Source organism: Palaemon carinicauda, chromosome 18 (assembly GCF_036898095.1).
Source record: "Palaemon carinicauda isolate YSFRI2023 chromosome 18, ASM3689809v2, whole genome shotgun sequence".
Classification (NCBI taxonomy): Eukaryota; Metazoa; Arthropoda; class Malacostraca; order Decapoda; family Palaemonidae; genus Palaemon; species Palaemon carinicauda.
The window spans coordinates 23,648,721-23,661,281 of record NC_090742.1 but is presented as its reverse complement, the minus strand read 5'-3'; the positions used below and the strand labels follow the sequence as shown (position 1 = coordinate 23,661,281).

General features: G+C 48.1%; 1 protein-coding gene and 1 pseudogene across 1 annotated transcript in view; both read left to right on the top strand.

Annotated features, from left to right (window-relative positions):
- Window positions 1–10,681, top strand: part of LOC137657224 (NFATC2-interacting protein-like) — a 139,157-nt gene extending 128,476 nt beyond the window's left edge. The window contains exon 12 of the mRNA XM_068391566.1: window positions 9,225–10,681. Within this exon, the coding sequence (XP_068247667.1) occupies window positions 9,225–9,514 (290 nt within the window). The 3' untranslated portion in view covers window positions 9,515–10,681. The remainder of the gene's footprint in view (window positions 1–9,224) is intronic.
- Window positions 5,336–5,454, top strand: LOC137658084 (5S ribosomal RNA; annotated as a pseudogene).
- Window positions 10,682–12,561: the final 1,880 nt, after the last annotated feature.

Sequence of the window (12,561 nt, the reverse complement as noted above, 5' to 3'; positions counted from 1 at the left end):
TTGTTAAAAGGAGAGGAGGCAAGGAAAAGGTGGGCGGAGTATTTTGAAAGTTTACTAAATGCTGAGGATAATAGGGAAGCAGATATAATTGCTGTTGCAGGTGTTGAGGTGCCGGTGATGGGGGATGAGAATGAGAGAGAGATTACAAAAGAGGAAGTGAGGAGAGCACTAGATGAAACGAGAGTAGGAAAAACATCTGGTATGGATGGTGTGAGAGCTGAGATGTTGAAGGAAGGGGGTGTGACTGTACTTGAATGGTTGGTGAGATTGTTTAATATGTGTTTTGTGTTGTTAATGGTACCAGTAGATTGGGTTTGTGCATGTATTGTACCACTATACAAGGGTAAGGGAGATGTGCATGAGTATTGTAATTCAAGGGGCATTAGTTTGTTGAGTGTAGTTGGAAAAGTGTATGGTAGAGTAATGATTAATAGGATTAAGGATAAAACAGAGAATGCAATCTTAGAAGTACAGGGTGGTTTTAGAAGAGGTAGGGGTTGTATGAATCAGAATTTTACAGTTAGGCAGATATGCGAGAAATATTTAGCTAAAGGTAAGAATGTGTATGTTGCGTTTATGGATCTGGAGAAAGCGTATGATAGAGTTGATAGGGAAGCAATGTGGAATGTGATGAGGTTATATGGAGTTGGTGGAAGGTTGTTGCAAGCAGTGAAAAGTTTCTACAAAGGTAGTAAAGCATGTGTTAGGATAGGAAATGAAGTGAGCGATTGGTTTCCGGTGAGAGTGGGACTGAGACAGGGATGTGTGATATCACCGTGGTTGTTTAATTTGTATTTGTTCCGTAACCGAAATACAAACCACGCTATTTACATTGGGTTTACCTTTCGGCGTAGCTGAAATGGCGAGCCATTAGAATTTAACGAGGGTGTATTACCCCCGCGCTAGTTAGCGGGGGGGTAGGGGAGTGGTAGCTAGCTACCCCTCCCCCCTCACACACCGGTGAACTGCTTCACTTCACTTTTGGCTCGGACAATGGACAGACGTCTCTGTCTTTGTCCTCGCTTGGCAGCCATTGTTTGTTTTGTCTTTACTTAATCACTTACTTTTCTTTTACTCAATATATATGTAAACATTTTTTCGTGTTTATGTATATATTTGAGTATAGAAATCAGTAAGTTTCCTTTTCAGAGTTTGTGCTTGTGTGTGTAGTGTACGATATCTCCGTGGAGCCCTCGGCAGTTAGGCCACCATGGTGTAATTTCATGGTTCGCGATCGAGTTTAACTACGGTCTTTCTCTCTCTCTCTCTTTGAGGTCGTTCACCCTTTTACTACGTTACTTTTACTACGTCTGAGTAGCTTCCTTCCCGTGTGGGTGGGGTTGCTACGCCGTACGTTTTGTCTCAATTAGTTTATGAATCTAATTGTAGTTGTTGATTTTTCAGCTTTTGTAGAACGATTCCTTTCGGGGTTTTTGTTCTTTCTTTAGTGTTCATTCATTTTTAACTTACATAATTACATAGTTACATAATTACATAATTACATAGTTACATAATTATAATTGTTATAATTCTGTGTTGGTTACAGCTCTCCTTCTGTGAGTGTAAGTGGTTGTGAGGGCACGTGCCTGTTGTGTAATTCTTGTTTTCCTTTTCCTCGGGATTCCTCTTCAGAGCCTTCCCGGGGGAATGAATGTTAACTAATGATTTTTGTTTTTATTTTTCACAGTTACCGATCTAGTTCATTTCTGTAATGTGACAACGGAGTGAGCTGTCTTGTTGAGGCCTGGGGATTTGGCTGTTGCTGCCTCCCCTATAGACCTTCGTCAGGGGCGTGTCTCCTTCTCCTGGAAGTACTCCCGTGACGATTGACGGCTCTCCAGTTCATTTTAGAACACTCAGGAGGCTCGCCTCCTTGGGTGGGTAACTTTCCTTCCGAGGGAAGTTTTCCTGTCCAGGCTTGAGTTTTTCCCCTTTGGGGGGTTCTTCTCTTGCCTTTTTTTCGTGCGACTATGCTCTTGGTGCTGAATGGTCGCACCTGCAGTTACGCTCAAGGGGCTGGGCAACTGCAGGAGCCCCTCTTCGGAGGATTGCTCTTTTTAGGTCACTGGCTGACCCGTCTCTTCTACGAAGTGTTTCTCTTTCGTTCGCGAGAGAGTACACTTATAGAGACTCTTCTTCGAAGGACTCTTCTGCTGTTGTTGCTGTTGGCCGCCTTCGCCGTAAGGCTCACCGTCTGCTACGTCGTAAGGGCCTCCCATCCCCCTATAAGGGTGCTAAGAGGCGCCTTTTTGAATCTCCGTATGCAGCCTGCAGCTCCTTCCTCTTTAGATCTCTCCGGGGATCGATCTCCAACGCCTTCTTGACTTTCCGCCCCTGGTACAGATGGACAGCAGTCTGACCTCGTCTTCCGACGGACAATGGTCCCTTCGGGGCAAAGGGTTGCCTCCAACGGTGGTGCTTCCCTTGCGTGTCAGGGCTCCCCTGCGCGCCCTTCTGCAGTGTTAGTGCACAGGCGCTCTCCTCAGTGTTAGCGCACAGGCGCTCTCCTGCTCGTCAGCGTTCTCCTGATCGCTAGCGCTCTCCTGTTCGCCAGCGCTCTCCTGTTCGCCAGCGCTCTCCTGTTCGCCAGCGCTCTCCTGTTCGTTAGCGCTCTCCTGATGATCATCGCCCACTGCTGTTGTTCCTGTTGTGCGCCCTGCGCGCCATCGGTCTCCTGAGCGTTCTAGATATCCTGCCCGTCAGAGCGCACCTTCGCTTCCAGTTCCTGATTCGCGCTCAGGATTCCACACGTCGCCCTTCTGCTCGCCAGCGATCTCCAGCTCGCCAGCGACCACTGACGCGTCAACGTTCGCCTGCTAGGTCCCCTTGACACCATCAGTAGCGATCTAGCGCGCGCCTGCTGTGGACGATCTCCGGTAGCTGAGTCTTGCCGTAGATCTTCCTCCTGCTCGTCAGCGCTCACCTTTACTTCTGTCCTTCTGTGCGCCAGCTTTCTTTAATCGCCAGCGCACATCTGCGTGCCCTTTCCTGCCACGCACCAATGGGTGCCAACGGTTTTTCGTGACCTTCCAGGATCGCCTGATTGACAGTTCGCTTCAGCGCTCACCTTCCTGATGCACCTGCGCGCCTTCTGTTTAGCGCGATGCGCACTAACCATCCCTAGTCTCTTACGCGTCAGCTATCGCCTACGCGCCCGCGCGATTCTTCGCCTGCGCGCTAGCGTTTTGTTAACGCACCACCGCTCGGCAACGCTTGCCAACGCACCTTCACTCGCCTACGGGCCATTGCTCACCAAGACGCGCAATCGCCCGCGTGCCATCGGTCTCCTGACCGCCTGCGCTCACCCGCGCGCCCGCGTGCCTGCGCGACCACACGCCCACGTGCCCGCGCGACCGCACGTCCACGTGCCTGCGCGACCGCACGCCCACGTTCCCGCGCGCCTACGCGCCCGCGCACATGCGCTCCAATGTTCGCCCGTGCGCGAACCAACGGTATTCCATCGCGCGGACCGACAGTGTTCCGTCGCGCGAACCGACGGTGTTCCGTCGCGCGAACCGACAGTGTTCCGTCGCGCGAGCCTGCGGTGTTCCGTCGCGCGAACGCCGGCTCGATCCCTGCAGTATCCATTGCTCGCCTACGGGTCATCGCTCGCCTGTGAACTTTCGGATTCCGACCACCAGCTCTCGCCCTTCCTACCACGCTTGCCCTCCTTCTGCGCTCCTGCGTGCCCGCGCATGGGCGCTTCCACGTTCGGCCACGCGCAAATCATTGATTTACCATCGCGCGAGCGCCACGGCAATTGCGACCATGATTCCCATCGGGGTTTCGCAACATGGTCAGCCTGGTGAGTCTTCTGGAGCGTATTGCCAGAACACGGTCTTCACCCTGTAAACGCAGAGCATGGCACATGCAAGAGCAGGAAGAATCTTCAGGGAGGTCTGAGCAACATTCTTCTTTCCAGAACCTGGGTTAGCCCTTCCTCGTCATTCCCTTGAAAGGTCTTGCCAGGGAGCTTTCCGTTCGAGATTTCTCCATCGGGCAAGGGGTGACTGGTTTAGCCCTTCCTCTTCTCCATCTTGTGGAAGGGGCTTACCAGGTCCTTTCCCTCCTCGGTTGTGACCCGAGGTTTTGTACAAGGAAGCTCCAGAAAGATCATGGGTACTTTCCTCCTCTCGGGCTCAAGCAGCTTGGCGTTTTGTCGCCAAGTTTCGAACTTGCGGGCAAACTCGATGTTGGACCATCTAGACACAGTGACCGAGGGCTTCCTCTCGGGTGTCTCATCCGTGGATGTCGACAAGCTCAGACACTTTTCCATCCTTGGGAAGAGCTTGTTTGTGCCCAAGGACAGAGACATGGACAGCGGTTGTGCGGAGGAAGTTGACTTTCGTTTTCACTCCTCCAAGGCGCTTTCTTCCAGACCCTGCAGGCCTCTAGCGCCTCTTCTTTCAGCCTCGTCGGCCTAAGTTATCGGACCGGCCACGGCAGCTAAGACAGGGTGTCCAATAGCAGTCCCCTCCTGTCAGGGACAGGTGGCACGGGAGGCTCTCCCGGGGGGCCATAATCCTAGAGGGAGCGGCAGAGTTCACAAACTCTAGGATTGGCAACCCCCCCCCCCCCTTGCAGGTCTCACGCTGGGAGGATGCCTAAGGTTACTCATCCGGATAACAGCTTCCCGATGCCGATTCCTGCACGATCTCCGTGATCAGCCAAGGATATCGCGCCTCGCTCTTACCATCTGTCAGCGAATTCAGTGTCACTGAACCTCTATGCCATGGGGTCGGCAAGAGTTTTTCCCGTTTGGGCAGAATGATCCTTGCCTTAGGAGAAGGTCCTCCATAGGGTCGTCGACGGCTTCACCCCCCGGCTTCTTCAGTCGATCCTTTCTCGTAGGAAAGCATCTGAGACGGGAGTTCCGTCGTCGACCTCTCAGCTCTGATCAAGTTTGTCGAACAAACTTCATCCAGCGTGGAACAGCAGAATCGATCAGACTGGTAACGAGGCGGCAGGACTCCTTAGCCCCGGAATCGGAAGGACGGGTACTTCCAGTTTCCATTCCATCCATCTTCCAGGAAGCTCTTGGAATTCAGCCTAGACTACAGGGGTTCCTGCTTAAGATGCGGTGTGGCGATCCCGCCGCGGCATCGCAGGTATTTCCATAGAGAACTCTCCCTGCTTTCCTCATGGCCGCTCAGGAGCAGGCTTCCGCCTCCTTCGCCTTTTGGAGGTCTGGTCAACTCCGGTAGGCTCAGGTTTGACCTTCTTCAACTCCGGGACAAGCTTCCGGGTCCTTACCATGAGTGAGGGATCATGGTAATTTGCTAGGAGCCTTCTCTACTTCTGCCTCAACATCTGGAGTATCTAGCCATGATATTGAGTCAACGGCCTTACCACGTTGGAAACACCGCTTCTCGTCCGTCCAGCGAAGTTAAGCAACGTCGGGTCTGGTCAGTACTTGGATGGGTGACTGCCTGGGGACGCCAGATGCTGTTGCCTCCTTCTCCGAGCCTTCCCTTCAGTTGACTGTGGCAAGGCTGAGGAGAGTCGCAGTACATGTTCTCAGTCAGGCAGAGCTTTCAGCCCTACCTTGGAACGTTTCCTAGGTCTCTTTTCCTCATTGACCCGTCTAAAGTCCCGAACGGTTGCCTCGGGATAAGTTCCCTGTGGGGCAGCCCAAGTTCCGGTGGTATCAAAGCAACGATTAACCGAACTTTCCGGCCCCTATGGGACCAGCGGAACGTTTAGACCTGCAATGGGTGTTGACCTATGGAACCTATTGATGGGAGTGGATATTCTCATCCTTTCCCCACATTTTTTATGCTGTTCTCGGGCTCGTCAAAGAAAGGGGGGGGGGGGGGGCATGTTCCGGTTCAGGCCTATGGTCAGGACCTGAAGGATACCTCTCCATCATTCAGGCAGGCTTAGGGGCCATAGTCTGGCCCCTCTACAGATCCTACAGTTCCTGCCGAATCGCTCCGTGAGCGACGACTTCATGGTACTGGCGTATTCCAACCAGCAAGGGACGCATTTCCATACCTTCGCATCTTGCAGTAGAGATACTGAGATGATCCGAAGTCCTCTCTATACCACTATCGGCTCGCTCATTCCAGGCAGAGGAATGTTCTCTCCGACTATCTGAGCAGAGCCTCGCAGATAGAGTACACCTGGGGGTCTTTGGCCTTTAGTAACCAGCAAGTCCTGGCCTGGGGGACCTGATCGCGACAGCCTGGAACTTCAAGCTTCCGCTGTTCTTCCCCCCAGTCTCAGACCCCAAGACTTTTTGGCAAGATGCTTTCCGGTGATGGTGGGACAACATCGACGCCTGCGTCTTCCCACCATTGTTGTCTGTTGAGAATGGGTCTCAACAAGACCAGGTTGTCTGTCAACCTTTCGATGGCCCTGAGAGCTCCACTGTGACTATACGCGGAACAGTTTCTGGACCCTCTGCTTCCCCTGACGGAACTCCCGGGAGAGCTTCTCCCACGGCACAGGGTACTCAAACAACCACACTACAACATCTTTCACGAGCCGTTGCATCGCTTCGGCTTCACCCCTGGAGACACTACGCCGCCTCCTCAAGAAGAGAAAACCCGCTACAGTCGCGGAGTGGAGGTCGCTTCACCTGTGATAGTCATCCGCAGGGGTCTACCAGGCGAAGTGGAGTCTTCTGTGGTTGGTGTCATGGGAGAGATACCTCTTCCCTTATTGCTTTTCGGCGGGAGGAAACTCCTTTCCGCTCTCGGCAGTGAAGCCTGTCGCTCAGCCTTTCCCTGGCTTTCAGGCTGAAAGGAATAGACTTTTTTCTTCCCGCTGGACCTTTCTTCGCTCATGCGAAGCTGCAAACGTCCCTGCCCCCAGTCGGAGTGAGACCTCCTCCATGGAGCATGGTTCGGACCCTTTAGTCCCTTTAAGAGATCTTCTCAAGAACCATTACGTCAGGCCTCTGATCGTATTCCGTCTTGGGGGACGGTGCTCCTGCTCACTCTGGCCTCGGCCAGTGTGTAAGCAATCTTCTTAGTCTCGTACGACTCCGCCCTTTTTAGAGAATAGGGGAAGGCAACATTCAGGTTTGCTCCCGAGTTGTTTGCTAGACTCAGAATTTTGGGGTCCCAGCCCTTTGGTCCAACTCCTTCAAGATTTCGAGTCACCATTCTGTATCAGATGACCCAAACCTTCTCCTGCTTGCCAGTAAAGGAATCGAGGGGTTATCTTGGAGAACAGCTGCAGTTTGTCCTCACGTGCAGCCGGGTTGGGAGCACAGGAAGGACACAGGGGAGAGTCACCAGTATACCTCTTCAGCTCGGACTCAAGGACATTCATCTCGACCTGAATCCAGACCCTCCCCCGTCACGTCGCCCTACAGCACAATGTCGGATACATCGCAACGTCCCTCGCCTTCGAGTAGAACTACTCTGTGACGCAGGTGCTACAAGCTGGAGTCGGGAAGCGTCTAATGACCTTCGCAGCCCGCTTCCTGCAGGACGTGACCCACAGGAGTATCGATACGTTTCTATCGCTCTTTGGTGGCTACACAACAGCTGGTCTAACCTCAGGCTCCTTTTTGGACAGGTAGCAGAAGGTTGAGGGCATTGTTATCAGGTTTTAGTCTGCATGAACGAAAGAAGTATGTCTGGCCCTTACTTCTTTCTTCATCGTCCCCTCTACTGGGGAAGCAGCATCCTGGTCTCTGCATAGCTGACCTCAAACCTTATTTGTATTTTTCCTAACCATACAAACCTTAGCTATTTACACATATTTGCCCGCCAGCCCTGTCCCTCAAGGCAAGTCCTACCTCTAAGTGAAGTGAAGAAGTTCACCGGTGTGTGAGGGGGGGAGGGGTAGCTAGCTACCACTCCCCTCCCCCGCCTCTAACTAGCGCGGGGGTAATACACCCTCGTTAAATTCTAATGGCTCGCCATTTCAGCTACGCTGAAAGGTAAACTCAATGTAAATAGCTAAGGTTTGTATGGTTAGGAAAAATACAAATTATCTCCGAATTTGTCATGTTGATGGTTTGGTGAGAGAGATGAATGCTCGAGTGCTTGGACGAGGATTGAAACTCGTAGATGAGAAGGACCATGAATGGGAGGTAAGTCAGTTGTTGTTTGCGGATGATACTGCACTGGTTGCAGATGCAGAAGAGAAGCTTGGCTGATTAGTGACAGAATTTGGAAGGGTGTGTGAGAGAAGGAAGTTGAGAGTTAATGTGGGTAAGAGTAAGGTTATGAGATGTACGAGAAGGGAAGGTGGTGCGAGGTTGAATGTCATGTTGAATGGAGAGTTACTTGAGGAGGTGGATCAGTTTAAGCACTTGGGGTCTGTTGTTGCCGCAAATAGTGAAGTGGAAGCAGATGTATGTCAGAGAGTGAATGAAGGATGCAAAGTGTTGGGGGCAGTTGAGAGAGTAGTAAAAAATAGAGGGTTGAGCATGAATGTAAAGAGAGTTCTTTATGAGAAAGTGATTGTACGAACTGTGATGTATGGATCGGAGTTGTGGGGAATGAAAGCGACGGAGAGACAGAAATTGAATGTTTGAGATGAAGTGTCTAAGGAGTATGGCTGGTGTATCTCGAGTAGATAGGGTTAGGAACGAAGTAGTGAGGGTGAGAACGGGTTTAAGAAATGAGTTAGCAGCTAGAGTGGATATGAATGTGTTGAGGTGGTTTGGCAATGTTAAGAGAATGGAAAATGGCTGTCTGCTAAAGAAGGTGATGAATGCAAGAGTTGATGGGAGAAGTACAAGAGGAAGGCCAATGTTTGGGTGAATGGATGGAGTGAAGTAAGCTCTGGGTGATAGGACGATAGATGTGAGAGAGGCAAGAGAGCGTGCTAGAAATAGGAATGAATGGCAAGCGATTGTGACGCAGTTCCGGTAGGCCCTTCTGCTTCCTCCAGTGCCTTGGATGACCCGTGGAGGTAGCAGCAGTAGGGATGTCAGTATTATGAAGCTTCATCAGTGGTGGATAATGTGGGAGGGTGGGCTGTGCCACCCTAGCAGTACCAGCTGAACTCAGTTGAGTCCCTTGTCAGGCTGGGAGGAACGTAGAGAGGAGATTCCCCTATTTTGTTTCATTTGTTTGATGTCGGCTACCCCCTAAAATTGGGGGAACTGCCTTGGTATATGTATGTATGTATGTACGTTTGGTTACTTAGTAATTTTTTATTTACTGAAATAAATAGCCATATAAACATGATTTTAATTTTTGTAACTTTTTTTTATAATAGTAAGCCATACATCCATCATGTAACATTAAAAAAAATTTCAGAGTGTGGTGTCCAGTCTCAGTCTGCCGTACAAGTAAAGGAAACCATAACCAAGCAAAGTCCAGGAACTATTCCTCTCAAAGTACAAAATTCAGATAGGAAAGGAACAGTTACAATCTACCTTGGAGAGAGTGCCAAGATGAAGGAATTGATGTACAGGTATGCTGAAGAGAAGAATATTCCCTTAGAAGAGTTGCAATTTAGTTTTGATGGGGAAATGTTAAATCCAAACGACACGCCTAAATCATTGGATTTGGAGGGAGGTGAATGTATCGATGTCTATAGAAAGTGATTTTAGTTATATACAGTATTAACAGACCTGATGTGATTGGGAACCTAATCCTCTTCAAAGTAAACCCCTTGCACCTACACACACTTTTGTCTCTGATTCTACCTCTGCCAAAAATACTGGTAGGCTTTGATTGGAATGATGCTTATCTTTGTCGTGTTTTGCATTATCTATTCTCTACTCTCAAAATGGGATCCTTTCAATGGCATCTTCAATTTTAGAATTAAACAAAAGTTGTGAGGAGCTATGTCTGAAGAGTAAGGAAGTTGGTTAATGACTGGAATTTCTTGTTTGGCCAAGAAATATTACATCGTGCAAAAAAACTGGCATTTGCATCATGATAGTGTTCCAGTTCATTCATCCCACCTGATACAAAATTTCTTGGCTAAACAAGGAATTCCAGTCATTAAACATCCTCCCTACTTTCCAAACATGACTCCTTGCAGCTTTTGGTTATTTCAAAAATGGGAGACGCCATTGAAAGGATCCCATTTTGAGAGTTGAGAAGAGATAAGGCAAAATACGACGTCAGAGATGAACACCATTCCAATCAAAGCCTACCAGAAGTTTTTTGGCAGTGGTGTGTCCCAATAACATCAGGTATGTGATATATTTTTTCCAGTCAAAGGTCAGATATTTTTTAGACAGACCTTGTATTTAAGCTTTTGAATTTCAAATAAGTGTCTTCTATCATTTTTAGTATACAGTACATGATTTTGGTCATCTCATACTTTGTTTTGTATGTTGTAAAATTACACAGAAATATTTTTGTTTGTGTATTATTTATCTTGATGTATGTATTGAAATTTTCAATTTAGTGAGGTACATCAAATGCCAATGAGGGGTTTTGAGAACTCCAGTTGTAAATATGATACAACCTTTATGATTGTAGTTAAAAGATATTTTATTTTTCAGTGGCTACTTTATTTTATAATAGTATCTCGTGGCAATAGGGCTATCAATTATGTTTCCTTTTTAACCATTTTGGTATGGAAAATCTTTAGTAGTTTTGCCTGTGTTGGAAAGCATAAACTATAGTATGTGCAGTAAATATATAACAGATTATTTGAGTATATTTCTATAAGATCTTGATCATCAAAATAATTTACATGTTTAGTTAACCCTTTTACCCCCAGGCTATTTGGAAATTTCCAACCCTTAACCCCCAGGGGGTTATTTTTTTCTCAGCACATTTTGCAGTATATTTTTTTTAAATTGCTCTAACAGCCTTAATTTTTGTCATAGAGAGGTCAGGTTGGTCTCATTCTCTTGGAAAATGCCTGAATTTTCTCAAAAAATTATCAAAAATATGGAAAAAAAATTTTTATAGCATTTTTTTTGCGAGGACGTACCGGTACGTCCATGGGGGTAAAGGGATGGCTTTTGTGAAACGTACCAGTACGTCCTTTGGGGGTAAAAGGGTTAAAATATTAAGTAAACATTATCTAGTGGAAAATATTAAACTAATAGGAATATTTATCCAATATACAATACAGAAAAATGCAAATATTTAAATACTTATTAATGATAAATTATCTATCAATTATTCATTATAAATATTTTTTGTTACTAGTAAATAAAAACTCATAATGTATGGTGTAATTCTTTATGGAAAATTTATCCTCCCCACTCAGAGTCAGACACTATACATTTCGGAAGTTATATTCAAGCTGGTGCTAATTTACAGAATGATCTTCGTAACTCCAAAAGTTTAAACTTGATGCTACTGCGTGTTTGTTGAGCAGGTTGATGTCAATAAGTTTGAAATCTATGTTTCTTGGCATTATTGTACTACGTTGTTTAATTTTGTTTTATTTCTCTTATTAATTACTCATTTTCTTACTTGGTTGTTTTTCCTATTGCTGCTTATGAGCTTCACAGGTTGTCGAGCAATCGAAGTAACTCCTTCGTAGCTCTGTTGCCTTCTATGGCCGGCCGGGCCCAAATGAGCCAACCGGCCAGATAAGCAATGATCTGTATCTCTTGGTTCCTGAGTTGTTCTAACACTGCCTCTCCCAGTTTCGTGAATATCCTGGGATCAATGTTGAGGCTTTCCTGCTTAGGTGGAAACCCAGATAAGAAGAGAAGTTTCCAGCTATAGGCGCAAGCTAATAGCGGTCGGTAAGACCGACAGAGGTGGTGACGGTCCCACGGGGAAGTAAGGTCCGTACCTGAGAGATAGTCAACATCTGGAACTTGCCGCAGAGAATGAAAGAGTTTAGCTTGACAAGTCCAGGTCCACTCTCAATGCCGACAAGCCTTTCTTCGGAAATGTGAACAGGCGGCTTGGAACTTCAGTGATCGATCCCTTTGATTGCTTTTTCTTGAGTAACCCTGTGGTGTACTCTTTCAGGACGGGAGTGGATTTCTGGGAGAAGGTCACTGGCGGAGGAGGAGGACCTTGAGGCCATTTCCCTCTCAAACCGTTAGAGATTATGCTATGATCCCACAGACCGAAGGTCCAATGGTCACGAAAGTGGTAAAGTCTTCTCCCTACCGGGACAACCGTGTTGTGAGGGAGTGAATCTAGGACCTTCCCTTCTCCGAGCCCCCTTTTTCCTAGGCCCGCCTTGATGGCGGGACTGTCTTCTACTCCTGTAGCTTCCTCTCTGGAGTCCATGAAAGGAGCCTGAGGGTTCGGATCTAGGGCTGTATGCAGGCAAAACATCCCAACGGGGTTGGGCTGTGTACCTGGGGAATCAGTGAGGTAGACCACCTGATGAGGAGGAGTCAGATGCAAAGGCGTCGAACCAGAGGAAGGCTGTGATGACGAGTGGGAAACCGACTATCGATTCCTGTCTGATAGAGGTCTCAGACAGAACGTACTTCCCACAACTGACCCGATCAGACCAACAAACGTGTAGGTCGAACTGGGAGGGCAGAGCTTGGAATTATCGTACCCCCCAGGCTGACAACATCCTGGTCCAGACAGATCGGGCCTGCCCTTTAGGAAATAATACCGTTACCTTCGGTACCTTGTCTAACCTAACCAAGGCAATCTCTTTCAATCGAACGAATCCGTTGAATGGGAATTCTAGTACCTGGGAGTA